A 24,713-nucleotide genomic window follows, 5' to 3' on the forward strand; every position below is an offset into this window, starting at 1 on the left:
CGGACCTCCCAACTCATAGGTAGTCACACTATCATTGTATCGCAAAAGCCCCAAAAATTGATAGGGTGAGGGTCTGATTCATTTTCCTATGAGCAGGGTATTGTCCAAGCTCTCCACAGGGCGTCTGCTTCACAGGTAGGGACACAACCACTGCACCACAACAGCTTATGGGTCTGCTTTACATTTTTCCTCTTTTACGTCTGAAAGTGTTTTCACTAACAATCGAATGACTTTCCGATTACAAACCATTGCGACTTTTTTTTGCGTTTAACTACAAACCACCACCAGTAATCACTGTGCAGCCAATTATAAATTTAAATGTAAAGCACATTATGTGTAAAGAGGGTATGCTTTATAAATCTTTGATGTTTTTACTTTACATTCTATTTACAGCCATTTTTCCTTAACAACCTGTTCAGATTAGTTATGACAGAGCTCTGGAGGAGGTGGGACTTGACCCAGGCCTTCTGACTTAAAGGGGAGGGATAATACCTTTATGTGCCATTATGTAACAAAATCGGATTGAATTAGTCAAAACTGGATGTTTGTCTCTTAGGAAAGGGAGAAATAAAAATGATTAAAAACATACGTATTCAAGAATCCCTGTATATCCATGCAGAGTTTACAGTTGAGGTGTAAATACCCAGAATCAGAAAAGGCGATCGAAATGCAAATGCAACCAAATTATTTCGTAGAGCTGGCGAGATTTATCCCTCAATTAAATCCACAAAATAAAATAAATATGTACTCCTTCTCACATTTCTGGTTGCATGTAAATCAGCCGCTGTGTGGTCTACGCTACCACTACCACTGAACTAAATTGCGAAAATAGTCCCCACGTTCCATTTCTGAGTATGTTCATAAATCAATTTGTATGCAAATCTGGACACAATACCGTACAATCTAAAATAGCCACTTGTAAATACAAGCAAACTTTCATAAGTTGGATTGTTAAAATTAATATTAGCGTTAGTCTTCACAGTAATTTGAAAAGGACCCGAGGAGTAACTTTTTCATGCAGAGGGTGGCACGTGAAGGGAATGAGCTGCCAGAGGAAGTGGTGAAGGGTTTTAAACAATGTTTAAAAGGCATCTGGATGGGTATATGAATAGGAAGGGTTTGGAGGGACCTGGGCCAAATGCTGGCAAATGTGACTAGGTCAGTCTGTGATGTCTAGTTAGCCTGGATGAGTTGGACCAAAGGGCCTGTTTCCATGCTGTATAACTCTATGATAAAAGACACTAATAATATTTATAAAATTATAAATAATTAAAAGGTGAAAAAGGGCAAGGAAATAAATAAAATAACGAAAATGTACGAAGGAGATAAATGTGGTTAAAGACCAATGAAGCCCCTGGACATGATGAGATCTTGGTCAGATTTGTAAGTCAGATGTTCATAAATTGGAGACCTGCCTGTAAAGCACTTAGGATGATCTGTGATTGTAAAAGATGCCATATAAATTTAGTTTTGCTTTAATTTCCTTGTCATGCAAAATTTTTCCATAAGATTTTTCAAGGATACATTCAACATGTGTCCAATTTTCTTTTGCAAGTCAGAATTCCAAGGTACTACCTGAAAAATTACAAAATATCATAACTCTGGAAGAATTTCCTTTCTCGTGGTTGTCCATTCGAATGAAAGGTGATGAAGTGCCTATAGCAGATTAAGGTTAAAAATCACACAACACCAGGTTATAGTCCAGCAGATTTATTTGGAATTACAAGCTTTCAGAGCTAGCTACCTGATGAAGGACCAGTGTTCTGAAAGCTTATACTTCCAAATAACCTGTTGGATTATAACCTGGTGTCGTGATATTTTTAACTTTGTCTACCCCAGTCTAACACCGGCACCTTCACATTATAGCACAGTAGCCTTTGTATTTGACACGGACAATATGGCAGCAGCAACTAAAGACATTGTGCTAAGCATACAACTATTAAGAAGGATGTGGTACAATGGCTCCTTTGTTGTTGTGGTAATCACAGATCCCTTGACTATCAAAAATGTATCAGTTAAACTAATCATTAACACACTGGGGGCCTTGTGAAATTGTGCAACAGTTTCCTGGTCCTTTTCTTTTTTGCATAGTTAGCCTTACTGAAATATCATAAGGCAGAAAGAAATATCTTACTTGTAGTCATCTCAATTGATTTACATGTGGTAGGAGAGTCTGTGGCAACCGTGGTACTTGGATTTGATGTAATGATTTCTGTTGTAGCAACTAAACAAGCAAACAGAACAAAGATTCTCCCATGAATAGATCTGGTACCTCTTCTCTAATAATAGTTATTGTATTTATTTCCTCACTCTTTTTTTGCCTCTTGATTATTTATAGTTTTAGAAGTGTTATTAGTGTCTTTTACTGTGAAGACTGGTAAAGGTATGTGCCATTTCCTGGTTGTCCAACATTATTTTCCCAGACTCAGTCTCTCAGGGGCCTATGTTCTTTTTGCCTTCTCACTTTCTTATATATTTAACAAAGCACTTCCTGTCCATCCTTGACATCACAATCATTAATATTGTAATAAGGACACTATTAACGTAAAAACAATAACATTTTAACAGATATAGTACAAAATACTTAATCAATCACAGTAAAGGAGCGGTGGTGGTGTAGTGATAATGTCACTTTACAAGTAATTCAGGAAACCCAGCCTAACGTTCTGGGGATATGGATTCAACTCCCCTCAGGGTAGATCGTGCAATTTGAATTCAGTAATTCTACAAAATCTGGAACTTAAAAAAAAAACTACCCTAATAATGGCTACTATCAATTGTCATAAAAATGCATCTAGTTCACTAATATCTCCATTCAATGAGACTGTGGCTGTTCTTTTCATGGACCCAGCTTCATTTACTGACCCGCTCACCATACCCCTTATTCCTTTACTCTTCCAAAACCTATCTATCTTTGCCTTCAAAACATTCAACGAGGTGGCATCAACTGCTTCACTGGGCAGGGAATTTCACAGATTCACGACCCTTTGGGTGAAGAAGTTCCTCCTCAACTCAGTCCTAAATATGCTCCCCCTTTTTTGAGGCTATGCTCAAAGCAACCCCAGTAGCAACTTCAGCATACGAACCATTGAGATGCAATACAGCTTCTGGTTTTCAGCAGATGTGTGACCTCCAGAAATTACAGTGCATTCTTGGCACATGATAGCAATAAATGTTTCAACTTTTCCACAAGTGGGACATCAAAATCTGGGTTCCAAGGAGCTCAAAATTTAATCTGATTGTAAAGGAGTATCATAAAACCCGAACAGGCAGTTCAAGAGTAGAGGTTGACAATTAATGAATTTTATTTGGAAACAGTACTGGGAGATTAATTGAAATTGAAGTGATCAAAATATATGGCTTACCACTGGTGAGAAGAACTTTTGCATCTGTCTGACTGATTTCTGAAATGAATAGAAGTAGAAACGATTATCACAATTGACACAGGTGATATGATGATTTTGAGAAGTTGGTGGCTGATCTGCTTAATGGTGGAAATATCCAGTGCACACTCCAGTAGGCATTGATTAGACGCTGTCTATGTTACTGTGTTTACCTTACCCGTCACCACAAAATAGAAACATAGAATTGCTGTAACATAGGACAATCGGTATATTGTCAGGTGTCAAGAAATTAACTTAAGAAGAAAAGTATCAAAAGGATTGAGTTTCCTATTTTTTTGGATAGAAATCAATTAATTTGCTAATTGTCATGTTATTTTATTAGGTCACTGTTGGCGTGGGCTTGCATCTTCTCTGGCAGTCTTCCAGCCTCCCTCAGTCCTCATATTATCCATCCCACCTCACTGTCTCAATGTTATCCATTTCACCTTAATGTCCCAATGTTATTTATCTCATCTCACTGTCTCAATGTTATCCATCCCACCTCACTGTCTCAATGTTATCCATCTCATCTCACTGTCTCAATCTAATCCATCCCACCTCACTGTCTCAATGTTATCCATCCCAACTCACTGTCTCAATCTAATCCATCCCACCTCACTGTCTCAATCTAATCCATCCCACCTCACTGTCTCAATGTAATCCATCCCACCTCACTGTCTCAATCTAACCCATCCCACCTCACTGTCTCAATCTAACCCATCCCACCTCACTGTCTCAATCTAATCCATCCCACCTCACTGTCTCAATCTAATCCATCCCACCTCACTGTCTCAATGTTATCTATCCCATCTCACTGTCTCAATGTAATCCATCCCACCTCACTGTCTCAATGTTATCCATCCCACCTCACTGTCTCAATCTAATCCATCCCACCTCACTGTCTCAATCCAATCCATCCCACCTCACTGTCTCAATGTAATCCATCCCACCTCACTGTCTCAATGTAATCCATCCCACCTCACTGTCTCAATCTAATCCATCCCACCTCACTGTCTCAATGTAATCCATCCCACCTCACTGTCTCAATGTTATCAAACTCACCTCACTGTCTCAATCTAATCCATCCCACCTCACTGTCTCAATCTAATCCATCCCACCTCACTGTCTCAATCTAATCCATCCCACCTCAATGTCTCAATGTTATCCAACTCACCTCACTGTCTCAATCTAATCCATCCCACCTCACTGTCTCAATCTAATCCATCCCACCTCACTGTCTCAATGTTATCCAACTCACCTCACTGTCTCAATCTTATCCATCCCGCCTCACTGTCTCAATCTAATCCATCCCACCTCACTGTCTCAATCTAATCCATCCCACCTCACTGTCTCAATGTTATCTATCCCATCTCACTGTCTCAATCTAATCCATCCCACCTCACTGTCTCAATCTAATCCATCCCACCTCACTGTCTCAATCTAATCCATCCCACCTCACTGTCTCAATCTAATCCATCACACCTCACTCTCTCAATGTTATCTATCCCATCTCACTGTCTCAATGTAATCCATCCCACCTCACTGTCTCAATCTAATCCATCCCATCTCACTGTCTCAATGTTATCCATCCCACCTCACTGTCTCAATCTAATCCATCCCACCTCACTGTCTCAATGTAATCCATCCCACCTCACTGTCCCAATGTTATCCATTTCACCTTAATGTCCCAATGTTATTCATCTCATCTCATTGTCTCAATGTAATCCATCCCACCTCACTGTCTCAATGTAATCCATCCCACCTCACTGTCCCAATGTTATCCATTTCACCTTAATGTCCCAATGTTATTCATCTCATCTCATTGTCTCAATGTAATCCATCCCACCTCACTGTCTCAATCTAATCCATCCCACCTCACTGTCTCAATGTTATCTATCCCATCTCACTGTCTCAATGTTATCCATCCCACCTCACTGTCTCAATCTAATCCATCCCACCTCACTGTTCTCAATGTAATCCGTCCCACCTCACTGTCTCAATCTAATCCATCCCACCTCACTGTCTCAATGTAATCCATCCCACTTCACTGTCTCAATCTAATCCATCCCACCTCACTGTCTCAATGTAATCCATCCCACCTCACTGTCTCAATGTAATCCATCCCACCTCACTGTCTCAATCTAATCCATCCCACCTCACTGTCTCAATGTAATCCATCCCACCTCACTGTCTCAATCTAATCCATCCCACCTCACTGTCTCAATGTTATCTATCCCATCTCACTGTCTCAATCTAATCCATCCCACCTCACTGTCTCAATCTAATCCATCCCATCTCACTGTCTCAATGTTATCCATCCCACCTCACTGTCTCAATCTAATCCATCCCACCTCACTGTTCTCAATGTAATCCATCCCACCTCACTGTCTCAATCTAATCCATCCCACCTCACTGTCTCAATGTAATCCATCCCACTTCACTGTCTCAATCTAATCCATCCCACCTCACTGTCTCAATGTAATCCATCCCACCTCACTGTCTCAATGTAATCCATCCCACTTCACTGTCTCAATCTAATCCATCCCACCTCACTGTCTCAATGTTATCCATCCCACCTCACTGTCTCAATCTAATCCATCCCACCTCACTGTCTCAATCTAATCCATCCCACCTCACTGTCTCAATCTAATCCATCCCACCTCACTGTCTCAATCTAATCCATCCCACCTCACTGTCTCAATGTAATCCATCCCACCTCACTGTCTCAATCTAATCCATCCCACCTCACTGTCTCAATGTTATCCATCCCACCTCACTGTCTCAATGTTATCCATCCCACCTCACTGTCTCAATGTTATCCATCCCACCTCACTGTCTCAATGTTATCCATCCCACCTCACTGTCTCAATGTTATCCATCCCGCCTCACTGTCTCAATGTTATCCATTTCACCTCATTTCTCAATGTATTCCACCTCATCAATCTTGCTTCTTTTTCTGAGTTTACTCTCAATTAGTTTGGTTTTGTGAGTTTTTCTCTTCTAAGTGAGTTTTTAAAGAACAGTTGTTCACAGAAGGTTAACCGTAAACATCTTCAAATAACTTCTTTTTCCAGCACAGATTTCTCTTAATGCTGTGAAATGTCGGCCTGAATCTTCTGAACAGCAGAAATGATGAGTGGACTCCCACTGCACCCCCTGTTGCACATTTCTTCAGGGATTTTCCAATGCTGGCTGTGAATGAAATGTGCAGTGTGGCATCAGCTGGGGACTTCCATCAGAAAGAAGGAAACACTCCCTTTTTATGAGGTAAAAACAATGACTGCAGATGCTGGAAACCAGATTCTGGATTAGTGGTGCTGGAAGAGCACAACAGTTCAGGCAGCATCCAAGTAGCTTCGAAATCGACGTTTCGGGCAAAAGCCCTTCATCAGGAATTCCTGATGGCATGGTGGCACAGTGGTTAGCACTGCTGCTTCACAGCGCTAGGAACCCAGGTTTGATTTCAGCTTGGGATAACTGTCTGTGTGGAGCTTGCATGTTCTCCCTGTGTCTATGTGGGTTTCTTTGGGATCCTCCAGTTTCCTCCCAAAGATGTGCAGGTTAGGCGGATTGACCGTGCTAAATTGCTCCGTACCATCCAGGGACGTGTAGGCTGGGTGGGTTAACTATGGTAAATGAGGGGTTACAGGGGTAGGATAGGATGTTCTTCAGAGGATTGGTGCAGACTTAATGGGGACTAAATGGCCTCTATCTGTATTGTAGGGTTTCTATGATTCTATCAGCCATTTGTGAATTTAAAGGTCCAATCTTTAAATGCTAATGAGTGGATAAATGGATGAGGTAAATAACGGGGTATGTGTTCGGGGTTGAGGTGTTAGATGGATGGTTGAAGATATATTCTGGTGAGATAAATCAGGTTGAGGAGGTTGTTGGGCAGTCACAGAAAGGAGACAGGAGGCTGATTGGGGTGTCAATTGTATAATTACCCAGGTGATGGACTAGGTTTTAACTTATCTAACATGTTGCAGTCTAACTCAGAGTCAGAGACATTTACAGAGGCTCCTGGGAAAGCAGAATTGCCCACGGGAAGTTGAAGCTTTCTGGCAAATTTCTGAATAGGTTCATGAATAAGACTACCATAGTGTCAGGAAGCACATCCTTAGTCATACATCTGGTCTCTGAGAATCTGGAGGCAGAAGTTATGGGCTGATAAGTTTAAGAATAAAGTTCTATATCTGCCTACTGTATACTTACCATCAGAAAAAGCCTTCAGCATACCTGAAGACAAATTATTCTTTTTTATCTGCTTAGCAAAACTAATTGTATTAGTGTTCAATTCCTGATATTATCCATTAAATTGGAATGGAATCGATTTCAGCATTCAGAAATTTAGGCAACTCATCATAGGTCTGTAGAGCCATTTGTACTGTGAAATTATTAAATCATAAATTGGAGACACTGTAAAATGCAACAGCACCCTTCAATCAATCAATCCGTCTCTTTGTAAAGCTTTTGTTGTCTTGCATCACAAAGTAATTACAAAAGAAGGGAGTTAAAGTGAGAAAAGCTACTGTCAGGGCCATCAAAACTTTAATCCTCCAACGTCATGACTGTGCCTTTTACAAATATCAGTAAATCAAGATCACTGGAAAATTGAACAAGATTCTTTTCATAGCCAACTTCAGTGACTCATCTCTTGTTTAAGGTCAGTACACAAAAGCAAACCTTTAAATAAATGAAGCTCCCCATTCAGCAAAGTGAGTATCTGTTGAATGGGGAGCTTCATTTATTTAAAGCTTTGGTTCTGTAACCATGAAAATCACAATTTTACTTTTAATGAAAATTTTAGATTAGATTACTTACAGTGTGGAAACAGGTCCTTCAGCCCAACAAGTCCACACTGCCCCGCTGAAACGCAACCCACCCATACCCCTACATTTACCCCTTACCTAACACTACGGGCAATTTAGCATGGCCAATGCACCTGACCTGCACATCTTTGGACTGTGGGAGGAAACTGGAGCACCTGAAGGAAACCCACACAGACACGGGGAGAACGTGCAAACTCCACCCAGTCAGTCGCCTGAGGCGGGAATTGAACCCGGGTCTCTGGCGCTGTGAGGCAGCAGTGCTAACCACTGTGCCACCGTGCCGCCCACTAAGAGTTCTAAGGTTTGGAGTTTGGAAAGTTCTGTGACACTTACCCAGACAGTTACCCAGGCAATGTTAAACAGATTAAAACCCAGTCGAGCATCTGGGTAACTACAGAGCTGACCCCAGATCAGTCAAAATAGATCCCCATCTTCCCTGGCTACCTTCCTTGGGTACCCAGCTGATCCCCCTCTCCACACTACCCCTCAGATTCTCAATGCCTGACCCTTCTCTTTGGTCTGTCCTCAGAAGAGATGGGCCCTTCTCTTGCTCTATTGATGTAAATTGCAAACACAGCAATGGAAGCATTGGACAACACAGGACTGAAATATAACTCATCCCTGGGCTGCCAGAGCTTTGGTAATCAAATCACAGGTCAGCAGACCCAGATTTCTCATCTCGTTGCTTATTGCCTGAGTCTGATACTTCCACAAAGACTCTCAGTTGATATGATATCTCAGTCTCACAAGATGATTGCGGAGCTACTGTGGGATCAATCGTTCTTTAACTCAAGATTTCCCATTCCATGGGGGTGGAGGGGGGCACAGGGGATGTTTTAAAAAAAACTAAGAATAATAATTTGGAACGGATAGCATCCTTAAAACAAAAAACTCCGCTTTAATGATTTAAATGTCTTCACAACACTAACTTTCTGGACTTTCAAGTATTACAGAATCCGAAACAAATTTAACCAAATTTGACATTTGCTTGCAGCCATCATTTGTGAAGACTGCTTTGAAAAAAAAAATCAACTGCTGCTACCTGTTGTGTAGATGTTCAGTGTATTATGTCATTGTAGTACAGATTATCAATTTTGTTGTGGTTCTGTTCGCCGAGCTGGGAATTTGTGTTGCAGACGTTTCGTCCCCTGTCGAGGTGACATCCTCAGTGCTTGGGAGCCTCCTGTGAAGCGCTTCTGTGATCTTTCCTCCGTCTGCAACACAAATTCCCAGCTCGGCGAACAGAACCACAACAACGAGCACCCGAGCTACAAATCTTCTCACAAACTTTGATTGTCAATTTTATCTGCTAGAATAAGCATTATTAACTGCAGAAAACATACCAGCGAACCGAATAGATGTCAAGTCTATGCTGAAACCATTCAAGGAACCCAGTTGACTGGACGTACTGACTTGCGTCAGGCTCTGCTGGAATATATTTTTGACTGTTTCTGCTGTTAAAGAGGTGCTTCCATTTCTCTTGAACTGTAGTAAAAGTGTTACAAAAACACTGCCTGGCCTGCCAAAATAAAAAGGAAAGGAATCATTGAATTCAATGCTTTGTTCAGCTTAAGCAAAAAAATAACAATTTAAAGTCATTTAAATAATTTTCATTTTGAAAAATAAAACATCCTGCTAAAAGCGATTTTAACAATTTGTCTAATATTGTGTTCAATAATTTTTAAATATGGTAATGTTCCTTGTAGTCAGCATCTTTGTGTATTACCACAGACTGATATGAATCCAAATTTCCACATACAAAGGTACCATTAGCAGGGACCATCACTGTAGTTCTTTATGAGTGTGAAACACACACTGGGATACATATTGATGTTGCTCTTGTCACACCACTTCTGTTATCCTCAATGGCAGCTGACAAGACATATATTTTTGAAACATTTCCAAGACAAACCTCCTCATGGATCTGGGAGGAACAGAGGGCTCCCTCCCCACCACCAACCACCACCACCCCATGGTTCTGTAATCATCATAGTTGCCTCCTTCTGCCTTTAGTTCACTCAAATTTCAGTAGCTTCTTCCTGAGACTTACCTTCAATAGTTGGAATGTGCATACTAGCTATAAACATGTACCAAGCATTAGCAGCGCTCACTTGAAAGATAACAAGAGAATAAACTAATGGTACTAATTCTATCAGGGGGGTCACAGAAAGTTACAATATCAGCCCATCATATTGACTTGTGGTATCCAATGAGTGCCATTACTCTAAGTTTCCTCCATTTTTAAAAATCTTTGATGGATACATCCACATCCCTTTTGAAATTTATTATTAAATTTGCTTGCAACATCTTTTCAGTTCATAGAATCATGGAATCCCTACAGTATGGAAGTAGGCCATTTGGCTCATTGAGTCTACACCAGCCTTCCAAAGAGCATCCCACCCAGACCACCTGCACAAACATAACCCTGTAACCCTGAATTTCCCATGGCTAAACTACCTAGCCTGCATATTCTAGAATACTACGGGTAATTTAGTATGGCCAATCCACCTAACCTGCACATCTTTGGACTGTGGGGAAAAACCAGAGAACCCTAGGGAAATCCATATAGACACAGAGAGAATGTTCAAACTCCAATCGCCTGATGGTGGAATGGAACTTGGGACCCTGGAGCTTTGAGGTAGCAGTGCTAATTGTGCATAATAATTCTGACCATAACATAATTCTCCTGATTCTTGCCTCTGATTCTTCTTCCAATTGGTTTAAATGTGTAACTTCTGTTTAGCAACCATTGATGGGATGTGAACATCTCTGGCAAGGCCAGCATTTATTACACTCCCGAATAAGGGAATGAGCTACCTTCCTGAAATGCTGTAGTCCATTTGATGTAGATTCACCCACAGCTCTTTTAGGAGTGGAGCTCCAGGATTTTGATCCAGCAGCGGTGGAGAAATGGTGATGTAGTTCCAAGTCAGGATGGTGCATGACTTGGAGGGGAACTTCCAGATAGCGGTGCCCCCATGCAGCTGCTCCCCTTGCCCTTCTTGGTGGTAGGGCTGGTGGATTTGATAAGTACTGTTGAAGGAGACTTGGTAGTTGCTGCAGAACATATTATAGTACAGATTGTGCATCAGTGGAGGCACTGAATGATAAAGGTTGTGGATGGAGTGCCAATCAAGTAGGCTGCTTTGAACTAGATGGCGGTAAGCATTCTGCATGTTTTGGGGTTCACACTCTTCCTTGGTCATTGGTGACAGGACATTGAGGAATCATTAGCTTCTATGCTGCAAGAGATATTTATGTGATGCAAAATGATCATTCAGTTTATGAAATCTTGTCTGCTTCCTCATGGTGACATCTATCACGGACTTAATCCAAGTCATTTAAATTAATAAACTCCTTTTGATATTTAAGGAAAAAATCCAATTGAACAATCAATGCGTTCAAGGGGAAACAACAACAGCTTATATTTGTATAGCATCTTTATCATACTGAAACATCCAAAAAAGTGATTCATAGGAGCATTAAAAGATGAAATATGAATACATACGCAGAATACAATACAGAAGATGATATTTGGTTAGGCAACCAACATTTTGGTAAGAGAGACAGTTTTAAGGTTTGCCTTAAAAGGCGGAGAACACTGTAGAAAGGAGAAATGTATAGGAAGTGAATTCCAGAGCTTAGGGGCTTAGGCAACTGAAAGTGTGGCCACCAATGCTGGAGTTATTAAAGTCGGACATGCATGACAGACCAGAATTGGACGAGCACAGATGTCTTGATGGTTTTTCTGGAAATGAAAGAAGTAGGGAGGAACAAGTCCAGCAGGGATTTGAAATAAAAATGAGAATTTTAATATCAAGATAATGCTCGATCTGGAGCCAACATGGATCAATGATCACAGGGGCAACAGGAGAAGAGGGTTTGCTATGAATTAATATAGAGGTAGCAGAACTTTGGATGCCTTCATTTTGGAGGGAGACCAGCTTGGAGCGCAATGGAATAGTTAAGTCCAGAGGTAACTAAGGAACGAATGAGGGTTTCAGCAACAGATAAGTTCTGGGAGGGTTGAAGTAGGACAAAGTTATAGAATGGGACAGACCCCGACCAGTGTTTGACTTGATGTCATATATTGTCCACAGAGTAAGTTAAAGTTTCCTACAGGTTTCCCGATTGACCTTTTAAATTGTCTTTAATATTTGCTTGACTAAACAATGCATATTTTTGTTATCTTCCATGTCTTTTACCTCCTACAAAGACTAATGTTTCTTACATTCTATGTTATTTAAACATAACCAAATCACTACTTTAATTTGTTACCTATTATTAGACTTTGTGAGAAACATAATTCCCTTGCTGCATCTGCACTGTTCCTGATTGAACTTTACAGGTCTTAAAAGATTTTAGAGTCACAGTGAGTAGAATACTTGTAATCAATATTTCATATTCCTTCATTATGACCCAATATTGTTATTGGGATTAGCAAATGACAATTACAAATCATATTTCAAAAGTAGGATTATGCAATCTGCCAAAGATTCATCTTTGTATTTATTTTACAAGTGTTAGGCAGGAAAATCGCAAAGGACATACCTGAATTCTACAACTTGTGAATTGTCGAACTGTGTAGTCAACTTTGAACTTGAATACACATTTTTTATCTGTGACCAATAGAACAGAAAATCATTTTATAATCTGTGGGACTTTGTGAATCTGACATACAAATATTGACAGGAGGTTGAGGTATTTAGAAAATTTTGTATTCATTCAACTCTGATATCCTTGCTCACATTCTCTTGTTATTTTAAAGATGAGTCATGCTATATTTTGCATTCACAAACATACTTCTGCAGTAAATGTTATATTTGAGTTATTATGGCTTTAGAATGGTGGTTATCCTTAACTCCAGCCAATTCTGTTCACCTCACCATAGTCAGGAAAGTGGCTGAGGAATTGATTTTGAGTTAGAAATACTTAAATAGAGACAAAGGTAAACAGAAAAAGAGACAAATTAAAAAGGGAATGAGGGATGATGGTTAAATAAGTAGATTTCTCTCCTTAAAGGACATTAGTAAACAAGAGTTTTTTTTAATGATAGTCAACAGTGTTTACATTAGATTAGTTTTTTATTCCAGATATGTATTGAATTGAAATTCACCATCTGCTGTGTTGCGATTCAAAGCCATATCCCCAGAACATTAGCTTGAGGCTCTGATTTAATAGTCCCATGACCTTATGAATGGTCATCATTGTCGTGTGTGCCCATCATTATAGGAAACTACCGACCCACATTTTCGGGGTGGAGAACATGGGGTGACATAATGGTGGGTGTTATCAAAACATGATTATTCCACTGCTTATCTCATGCCTAGATGGTCCCACATCTATCAGGCCATATGCACATAGGACCCAAGATCTTCTCGGATGGAACTAATCATTATACCACTGCTTGTGGGTCCCAGTGGGATTCTGGTAGTTTCAGTTGCTTATGCCAGCACTGGCAGGTTGGCATCACCCATTGCCTCATGGCTATTGGGAAAAGAAATGGATTGGGAAAAGAAATCATGATAAGTGACATGATTTATGGGCAAAAACATGTGACCTATTAATTATCTCAGTTTTTATTTCACATTGTAAATACCCACAATTATCAATCAACATAAGATCTTAAACTTCAGAACCTACACACAAGAAAATGAAAAATAAGCAGCAGACATTAATGTGAATTATTTAAGTTTGTGGCACGGCTGAAATACTATTCTATTAAACTTGTGCCATGTCCAAATTCCTCCTGGAACATTTCTAGGTGAAGAAGTAGTTGATGTCGAAATTAAGAGTCTGATAGGATACTGAATTTTGTGTATTACAAAATCACAGAAGTGTGACTCATGATGTCTGTATTGTCTGTCCAAATGAGCATTATGATCTATTGCCTTTGTCCTGCATTTTTGTAGACTCTTTCTATTCAAATAATCATCCAATGTTTTCCTGAATTCCTCAATTGAAACTGCCTCCATCACAATTCCATGCTGTGCATTACAGATCCAAGATGTGAACATATTTTTCCCTATTCAGTCCCCTCATGATTTTGAACACTTCTATCAGATCTCCTCTTAGTTTTCTTCTCTCCAAGAATTGTATTGACTTCTCCAATCTTCACCAAGAGATAGCACAGTGGCTCAGTGATTAGCACTGCTGCCTCACAATGCTAGGGATCTGGTTTAGACTCCAAACTCAGGTGACTGTGTGGAGTTTGCAAATTCTCCCTGTGTCTGTGTGGGTTTCCTCCAATTGCTCCAGTTTCCTCCCATAATCCAAAGATGTACAGCTGAGATGAATTGGCCAAGCTAAATTACCCATAGTGCCAAGGAAGGTATCGGTTAGGTGCATTAGTCAGGGGTAAATGTAGAGTAATAGGGTAGGGGAATGGGCTTGGGTGGGATACTCTTTGGAGCATTGATGTGGACTTGTTGGACTGAAGAACCTGTTTGCACAGTGTAGGGATTCTATAACCGACATTGCTCATTCCTGGAACCATTCTTGTAAATCTCCTTTGCACTCTTTCCATGTGTTCACATCCTTTCTATATTTTGCTGTCCAATATAGGAAATAATATTCCAGTTAATGTCCAACTAGTGTCTTGTAAAAATTTAGCAAAACAATCTTGCTGCTGTACTCTATGCCTCTGTTAATAAATTCCAGCGTATTATATAATTTATTAATTATTTGATCCACCCATCTTGTGACCTTCAGTGCACCCATGTCCCTCTGCTCCTGCACCCTTATTTGTAGATCTAGAATTGTACTATATATTTTATATTTTCTATAATGTTCTTCCTACCAAAACGCATCAACCCTCACTTCTCCATTTTAAACTTTATCTGCTCACTCCACAAACCTGTTTTGCAGTTCTACACAGTCTTTCGCATAATTTACAATACTTCCAGGTCTCTTGTCACCCACAAACTTTGAATTTCTTCCTGCACAATAAGATCTGGATGATTAATATATGTTAGGAAAAGCAAGGGTACCAACACTGACCCCTGGTGACCTTCGCTACTAACCTTCATCGAGCCTAAGAATATCCATTGACCGTTTCTCTCTGTTTCCTATTACACTGCAAAATTATGTTGCTATTGTCACTTTTTTTCCACTAGCTATAATGTTTCCCACAAATCTGTTGTATTGCACTGGTGTTGAATGCTTTTTGAAGGTCATAAAAACAGGAAGTGCTGGCAAAAAGCAGCAGAGATCAAATCTACAAAGAAAAACAAGTTTTACATTCGAGTCCGATATGACTCTTTGGATTCTGAATAAGAGTTATTGGACTTGAAATACTATCTTTGTATCCCTCTCCACAAATACTGTGTCTTGCCAGCAGTCCATCTCACTTTTAGGCTTGTATTATGTCACGCTATCTGATAAAAATGAAAGTAGTTAATCTAATATATGTAACTTCTCTAAAATTACATTAAGGAATCTTAAATGTCCCGATAGAGCATTAAAGATGGTCAAGCTGTGGAACGCAATTTAATAAAGATCTTTCTCCCCTAAGATTCAAGAGTCAGGCAAGAGCTAGGCTTTAATCAATGCATAAACTTATGAATAAGGTGCTGGAGTTGGCCATTTGACCCCTTGAGCCTGCTCTCCACTTTGATAAGTTCATGGCTGATCTAATTCCACTCAATTCCACTTGCATTCCTGCCATCTAAATATTTTGACTCCTTTTTCAAACAAGAATCTGTTGAACTTGGCCTTAAAAATGACCGATGACTGGTCCTCTTTGGGGAAGATAGTTCCACAGACTGGTGACACTCAGAAAAGAATTCTCCGTTTCTTATTTTTTAAAAAATGCAAAATCCTCGCAGGACTTACACACTTAACGATAAGGTCCTAGGGACTGTTGCTGAGCAAAGAGACCTTGAAGTGCAGGTTCATAGCTCCTTGAAAGTAGAGTCACAGGTAGATAGGATAGTGAAGAAGGTGTTTGGTATGCTCTCCTTTATTGGTCAGAGTATTGAGTACAGGAGTTGGGAGGTCATATTGCGGCTGGTCAAGACATTGGTTAGGCCCCTGTTGGAATATTGTGTGCAATTCTGATCTCCTTCCTATTGGAAAGATGTTGTGAAACTTGAAAGGGTTCAGAAAAGATTTACAAGGATGTTGCCAGGGTTGGAGGATTTGAGCTATGGGGAGAGGTTGAATAAGGTTGTTTTCCCTGGAGCATTGGGGGCTGAGGGGTGACCTTATAGAGGTTTATAAAATCATGAGGGGCACAGACAAGGTAAATAGACAAGGTCTTTTTCCTGGAGTGGGGGAGTCCAGAACTAGAGGGCATAAGTTTAGGGTGAGAGGGGAAAGATATAAAAGAGACCTAAGGGGCAACTTTTTCACGCAGAAGGTGATGCGTGTATAGACTGAGCTGACAGAGGAAGCGGTGGAGGCTCGTACAATTGCAAATTTAAAAGGCATCTGGATGGGTATTTGAATAGGTAGGATTTGCAGGGATATGGGCTTGGTGCTGGCAGGTGGGACTAGATTGGGTTGGGATGTCTGGTTGGCATGGATGAGTTGGACCGAAGGGTCTGTTTCCTTGCTGTACATCTCTATGGCTATGACTATAAAAATGTGAGAATAATTTCTGGCCTCTCCCTTAAGAGGAAACATCTACTCAGCATTCATGCTGTCAGATTCCCTCAGAATCTGAGAAGTTTCAAAACATATCCCCCCTCAGATCAGATAAGTGAACCGTTGGAACTCTCATAATCAAGAGGAAAATATCAAATAACTACTACCCCAGGTAAAAATGAATCAGATTGTACTTTAATTATTAGTGAGTGCTCTGTCTCATAATTGTAGACTGAAAGCATCCTGTGAAATGCCTACAGCGAGTTTTCTTACTAATTATTGAAAATTCACATCAATATTTTGACTTGCTGTATACTTCAATAATATTATTGTTCGACATAGAATTCCTACTGTGTGGAAACATGCAATTTGGTCCAACAAGTTCACACTGCCCCTCATCGGGAATCCCACCCAGACTAACTCCCCCTGTCCCTGTCACTGCATTTCCTGCAACTAGCCTGCACATCCCTGAACATCATGGATGATTTAGTAAGACTAATCCACCTAACCTGCACATCTTTGAACTGTGGATGAAACAAGAGCGTCCAGAGGAAATCCATGTATACACAGGGAGAATGTGCAAACTCCACATAGTCACCAGAGAGTGGAATTGTATCTGAGTCCCTGCACAGTCAGGCAGCAGTGCTAACCACTGATCCCCATCTCTCACTTGAGATTTTAAGTTGGAGATTGCATTCCCAATGATATAATAATCTAATACATTGATTCGTTTTCAACTTCTGCTTGTAAAATGGCCTGGATAAAAGCAGTGAGGAGAGGTGACTGAATTGGAATCTATGCTTTAGACCTTCACTGATTCAACTTTAAACTATTACCTCAGATTTTAAAAAGAATCAAATGGTCAAAAAATAAAACTTCAGCAGAAGTCTATCAGAGTATGCTGATGCCCTGCACCAGAAAAAGAGAAAAAGTGCTGCAGGGTACAGCTTTTCACTGTGTCTCTGTACACGTGACAATAAATTCAATTCATTCATTTAATCAAAAATTGACACCTCAATCAGAGGTCCTGATGTTGGCAGAACTGAGAAAAAAAACCCCAAGTTCCAAGGCCACTATTTTTCTCCGGCATTAGTTAGGGTTCCATTTGAATGTTTATAATTGGATAAGTTTGCCTGCTGGAAATCGGAGTTTCTGAAACTCTGACTTGGCTTGGGCAAGCAGATGGCTACATGACATCTTTTGTCATTGGGCTGCACATATAATGGTGAGATAATGATTGGATTAAAGTAGTACTTATAGACTTGGCTGTCTGAGGAAATTATAAAAAGAGGTTTTCCCTCAGCAGAGAATAGAGATATTTGGCCAGAGGAGGTTTGAGATCACATTGCAAATGAAACTCTTGTGGAAGGATTTCCTGGCAGATGGACCCCAACCTCTGCAGATCATATTAGCCGGTGTAATGCATATCTGAGTATGGTTATTTGGTGTTATCACATGGAGATCACATTTGTAACCAAAGCATTAAGATAATGCATTTTGATGATAATGCCCAGAGAAGCTTTTACTTATACAAAGTAAAATATAACCATTTTCATTTGAGAGGGACATGGTTAAAGGGTTAATGGTTTGACATCGTCGAGTGACAAAATGACATGACAGTTGGAGAAAAAATGACTTTCAAGAGAACAAATTAACTCTTACTTCTGTTTGAATTTCGTTCGCTAATTGTGAGAATTCAGCGGAACCAGTCGTTGACAAGGCATCATTGTAATTAATGTTTAATATTCTGAAATCTCCTGTAAAGAAGCTATCACTTGAAGTGGAAGCTGCAGTTTGAAAATAAAAGAAGCACAAGTTACTGCAGTTTGCTTTATTGTAATGTGAACCTGAACCATAAGTCAGCAAAATATATGGTATGGCATTAAAAACAAGACAATGCTCTCTGTAAGGACCCATATGAAGACTACACTTTACTTCACCTTAAGGAATCCAAATAAGGAATCAAAATCCTTTCTTCCAACAAACTCCTTGTCTCTCTCAATTTAATTATCTATTTACTTCTCCATTGATTGATATATACATTTATCAATTCCTACCAAATTAAATTTCAGCTTTGAATTAAAACATAGTAACAAGTTGTTTCAGCGATTCCTAATACATAACAATTTACCAATTGACTACTACATTAACTATTTACTAACTGGCAAACACATTTCTTACATTGTGTCAGAAGAACTCCTAAAACAATAGCCACAACTCCTGCAACAATCAGAATAGTGAAAATAACCACGAAGATGAAGATCAGAAGCCTTTTGGATGGTTTCATTTCAAATGACTAAAGGTTGCAGGTTTACTGGCAACCTTCAGTTTCTCTGTGAAGAAAAAAAAGATAGTTAGCTTGTTTTTCTTTCTGTCAGGTTAAGTAAAAACTGACAAAAAAGCTTAAAATCTCAAGTGAGAGAAGGGGCTCAGGATATGGTTATTGCTAGCAAGGTCAGCATTTGTTGCCTTTGAGATAGTGACGGTGAGCTAACTTCTTGTACTGCTACATTCTATCTGTTGAAAGTACATCTGTAATATTGTTTGGAAGGGAATTTCACAATTTTGTAGCAGCAATAGTAGAGGAATGGGCGACAATTTCCCAATCATGTTTCTGGGTCTGAAAAGAATCTGCAAGTAACGAAATTCACAACCTCTTCTCCTTCTGGTTTGGTAGAGGTTGTGAGATTGGGAGGTACTATTGAAGGAGTTTTGTCAAATTACTGCCGTACATTTTGTATGAGGTGCATAGTGCTGCCACTGAAATGATATAATATAGAAGGCTGTCTTACTAAACTATAGTAGGTCTAAAATAGCTTGCTTTAACATATTGTTCGAGGATCATATCCATTACTCATTCTTCATACAACTTTTGGCCTGTCCATCTACGTGAAGATAATAATCCCCTATAATTATTACATTATTCTTCTTATATTTTCAATTAGTTTGCTGATTTATACTTTGTCCAACACTATGCCTTGTGTGTAGGCAAGTAAACTTCTCCTACTAGATTTTCTGTTATTTGTTATTTTCTAGTTGTACATTTTCAGTTTGACATGTTAATTTTGTGAGTTAAGTCCTTTTATCACCAATGTCTTTATCTCAACATTTACTAGCAAAACTGCCCCACCCACTTTTCCATTTCGTCGATCTTTTCCAAATTTATCCTTGAATATCTAGTTCTTACAATCACATCTCAGTAACAATTAGTATTTCAAGTTCAGTTACCTCCTCGTTCTGTACCATTCATTCATCCATCTTGTGACAAATGCCACACATGTTCAATAATAACGCTTTACCATTTTTCTAACACCATTTGTCGTGTTTTATTCCTGGCCTTTTGGAACATTTGGATATCAGTAACAGAAGGCAATCCTAACAATGGGATGTGTCCAATGTTCTTTATTAAAGCAAAGTTCACGACAAAATACTGGAGAAAGTCTCGCCCATTCAATTCTTACATTCATAAGTAAGACAGTCCGCGTGGACTTTTCCAAGGATCAGACTGAAGAAAGTGCTCAGTCAGTGATCACACGCCCTCCTCCAGAGCTACCTAACTGTGCTCTGAAACAAGATTTCTTATATCCCTTTTTCATACAAACAAGCTGTGCATTCAAACTTTGATACTGTCCAGTTTCCAGTGAATGATCAGTTTGATCACAGGCAAATATCACAAGTGTATTATGTTTTTTTCAGGGCTGGTTTGATTAATCATCCCATTAGATCTTGCTTGCTTCCCCAGAAAAGAGGCTTGTCTCTTAAATGTAACAAACTTAGCCTTATCCTGCTGATGCTGTTGGCATCTTCCTGTCGTGCAATCAACTACATGATGTTGACACCTCACAATTCAGTGATCAAATCAGATAAGTAGTGACATCTAACTCATTGTGCCTACAATTCCAGCCTTTCAGGGTTACTGTGACAGTTCAGTCCCTTACTGCTGAGTTACAACACTTAATTAAATATATACACTTTCTTTCAGACATAGAAACATTAAAACCAGTGATCTTTTTCATCATTAGATCATCATCAGGTTTCATATGTTTTCCTTCACTTTCATTTCATCGAACTCAGCACATTTTAGGTTAATATCTACAAATCTGATTGGTTTTGGTGTGCAATACTCTCTTTCCCAGAGCAAGTAGTATTAATATCCCATAAATTGAAACCTCCATTTTCCACATCATACATTTAACCACACATTTAAATCTATTGTCCCCAATGCCAATTCAGTTTAAAACTATTCCCACAGATGCTAGAATGATTGAAAACTAATCAATGACTAAAAATAGAACAGAACTTTTCACTTGTCTGAAACAGTAACAGGAAAAATAGCAGGAACTTGATGGGAATTGAAATACCACTCCCCCCAACAAAAAATCTTCATGTGACTAGTAAGTTATGATGTATATACTTGAGCACACATAGCAATGTTATTAATGCAAACTGTTTTAAATATCCAAGAAATAAATATGCATAGCTGACCTTTGATGTAAAATTGAACCAAAATCATTAATTGTAAAAATTCATAATTTCTAAGCTGTGGAAAAGCAGAAAATGTTCTATTTTTAAAATGGTCAATATAAGGCATGTTGCTTCCAAAATAAGAAAAAAATGTAAACAGGTATAAAACTTTCCATTTCTATTTATGATTACATAGAAACTACAATATAGACTGTTCAGCCCAAACCTGACCAGCTGTATTCCTGATCCAATGAATCTCATTGTTTCAGGCTTCTTTACTCCTCTTAACTTCAACCAGCTTTTCAACATGTTCTTAAATATTGACCTGGTCTCTGCTTCAGTCACATACCTACCCATTCTACAAATTCACCCCTCCATGTTAAAGAAAAAAAAGCATTTTTCAACTTTGGTCTTTATGTTTATTTTAAACCATACATTTATTTTCTTTCTTCCAAATTCTTCAGTCAATGGAAACAATTTATTACTACCTTGTTTTCTCATTCTTTCAGAATTTTATATGAAGTACATTTTCTTTTTAGAAGCATATAATTAAAGCATATCAAAAGATAATGAAGAACAATAGCAAGTGCAATAAAATACAATCTTACCTTTCACTCCGTCGAGCTGAGGATAGAAGTGGTGTGGATATTTTGAACTCTATTAACGAGTTGCTTCCTTTTAGACAGCTGAGGAGAAGAGCAAGTGACTGAGCCAACCACAAAGAACAAGTTAAACTTGTTCTGCAAAATTCAATCAATCTCTGACCAGTTTATGGTGAGGCAATCATCAAGAAGGTGTTTCCTTTTTGTTGTGTTAGGTTTGTGTTTAAATACTTTGAGCTAAGGGCATAAAATCTTGATTCCTCTTGCCTACTTGGTGCATTGTGATTTTAAAGAATTATGTCAAGTTTCACCACCCATAATGAACAAAGATTCTACTCTCAGAAAGGTAGGGGTTATACAAAATCAGCCAGGTACATACTGCATTTTACAATTGAATACCAAACATTGATTTTGCAAAAACAATGCATGACGAATCTAAAAGCCAAGGAAAAAGCACCTGACCATAAACAACATTGTGCCTTTATCAGATGAATTCTATTTTTATCTTTGTGTACACTGGTGATCAGAAGGAACTAAAAATGTTTCATTGTCATACCTAAGCATAACCAAAATTGTCCAATTCTTCCTGTAGCTTTCAGGTATCAGTAGAATTCCTCAAACTGTATGTTAACTCACAAGAGTTATGGTATTAATTTCGCTGTTGCACAGAGGGACTGGAGAATAACAAAGTGGTCCAAAAGTAGGCATTAGAGTAAAATAGTTACTGCATTCAATAATTACTTCTTCCTCACCTTCACGAGAAAAGACAGTTATATCAACCCTTCCATAATTGGAGATCTTTAATGACTTCAGGTAAAACTCCAGGTAGGTTAAGAAGTGCTTGAAACAGAAATCCCAGGACCAGTCTTTGCCCATTTAACAGGAAGCATTGGATGGGGTCTTGAGAACTGAACTGTCATTGTGTGGAATCAATGATTGCTGATGAAATCCTGTTAAAATAGCAACAAACAAATATTGGGCCAAATCTTCCTTTTTTTTAAAAAAGGGAGAGTTGCCCTGAGGTTTCTTTTTACAGAAAATGTCACCATGAAGCCTAATGAGATTTCTTGTCACATCTTAGCAAACGTGTCTCATTAACTGCTGATAAAAAGTGGAGCTGGAGAAAGCACAGAAGGTCAAGCAGCATCAGAGGAGAAGGGCAGTCAGTGTCTTATAAACTACGTACCACACTCATTGGCATCCCTTATGTCAAATTCTAGCTCAATCTTACCAAAATAACTCACCGAGCACCAGATATCCGCCAAAAAACTGTCAGCCCCCTCTTGACTATACCATCTTTGGCAGGCAAGTGTTTGCAATCTGATGTGTTCAGATGAAATGTAGTTACCATTACCAATTCCAGGAGGTGTGTGTCCACTACCCTGGCAGCTGACATAACTGGAGCAGTCTTGTATACCTGGTGCATTTGAGGGTCCAAGTGCCTAACAAAGAGGTTTCCTGGTGGACAAGGGTTATCCATTGCAACCATGAACAGGCAGGGACTAAAGGGATGTGGGCCATATGCAGGCAGATGGGATTAGTTTAGAATAACAATATGGTCAGAAGAGACAAAATGGGCGGAAGAGCCTGTTCCTGTGCTGTACTTTTTTTTAATTCTATGGCTCAATACACCATTGCATAAACCCTTGACTGATGTGAAAGATAGATACAATGCTATCCATGTCTCAACCAAGGCTGTGGTAGAGCAAATGATGGGGCTGCTGCAGAAGTGGTTCTTCTGCTTGGACTGATCTAGGGGTGCCTCCAGTAGACTCTGTGCGGAGTGTGCTGCAACACCCTGGCATGCTGTGCTTTGCACAACTGGAGCAGGCAATGAGGTGGTGTCCTTAATGCAGAGGAACTTGAGGAAAGGTCTTCTAAGGATGAGGATGGTGATATTGGGGAAGCTGGCATTGTTCATGACAGAGATCAGCTGTGATGGGTACTACATGCCAGAGAGTGTCTTTGACACCTACTTCCAGTAGATGAGTGCTGGGTGCAGCAGACAATTTTGACTGATCCATTTTTTGATCACGTTTATGAAAGCTGGTTGGCATTGCGACGATGAAGTTCACCGTCTGCTAGTATCGTGTTTGTTGCCATTTCCTTTCTGGAAATAAAAGCTCATGTTTGGAATTGTCCAATTGCTTGGCTGTATTTGATGCTCCCCTACTAATAAACATAAGATACTGGTCTATAGAGGACATTAGGAATAAAGCAGCATTGACTCAAAGGATGTTCAGACATGAGGTAGCTACAGGCAGGTAAAGTGTGTGGCAGGAAAACAGCACAGAGAGTGAAAGAATGGGGTTCTATGTGTTGAGAGTGACACTCTGTTGGCATGGCTAACACGTGTAGTGTGGCCTTATGGCTGGTCTCCTATGACATTGATAGTGTGAGGCAATGCCGGATTGCCAACACTTTCCTAGGTATGCAATAGTCTTTCAAAGATGGTGTGGGTGCAAGGGATGCCAATCTCTCAGTGGATATCAACTGTACGGTGAGCTATTGCGTGAATGGAGGGTGGTAAAATGGGGCAGTCAATGAATGTAAGAGACAGTACGGGGATGGGGTAGTTAATTAATGTGGTGAATTTGGGTAAGGTATGGAGAGAGAAATCACCAGCCTGTGCAATGAGAAATCCTCCAAAAACTTCAGTGCAACTAGGGCTTAGCCAAAAAACTTATAAAGTTCAGCCTATAGTGTGAGGAAACTTGTTAGGACTCACAGCGAGAACCCCTCCTTGAAACCCTTGAAATTGCCAATTTCTGGTAAGAATCAGGCCTTTTGCAAAGGTTTGATTGAGGCTTTTAAAGTAATGAAAGGATTAAATTCAAATTCATGTA

At 39.5% G+C, this 24,713-nt stretch overlaps 1 protein-coding gene across 2 annotated transcripts in view; it reads right to left on the minus strand.

The window, feature by feature from the left end:
• LOC140490787 (transmembrane protease serine 11C-like) overlaps positions 1–21,977 on the minus strand; it is a 48,586-nt gene extending 26,609 nt beyond the window's left edge. The window contains exons 1-7 of one of the 2 annotated variants that reach the window (XM_072589139.1): positions 21,874–21,977; positions 18,983–19,134; positions 18,464–18,588; positions 12,767–12,834; positions 9,559–9,734; positions 3,366–3,404; positions 2,135–2,224 (exon numbers count right to left, since the gene is read on the minus strand). In XM_072589139.1, the coding sequence (XP_072445240.1) occupies positions 2,135–2,224; positions 3,366–3,404; positions 9,559–9,734; positions 12,767–12,834; positions 18,464–18,588; positions 18,983–19,088 (604 nt within the window). In that variant the 5' untranslated portion in view covers positions 19,089–19,134; positions 21,874–21,977. The remainder of the gene's footprint in view (positions 1–2,134; positions 2,225–3,365; positions 3,405–9,558; positions 9,735–12,766; positions 12,835–18,463; positions 18,589–18,982; positions 19,135–21,873) is intronic. The other variant, XM_072589140.1, reaches the window with a different exon arrangement.
• Positions 21,978–24,713: the final 2,736 nt, after the last annotated feature.

This window comes from Chiloscyllium punctatum, chromosome 2 (genome assembly GCF_047496795.1).
Source record: "Chiloscyllium punctatum isolate Juve2018m chromosome 2, sChiPun1.3, whole genome shotgun sequence".
Taxonomy (NCBI): Eukaryota; Metazoa; Chordata; class Chondrichthyes; order Orectolobiformes; family Hemiscylliidae; genus Chiloscyllium; species Chiloscyllium punctatum.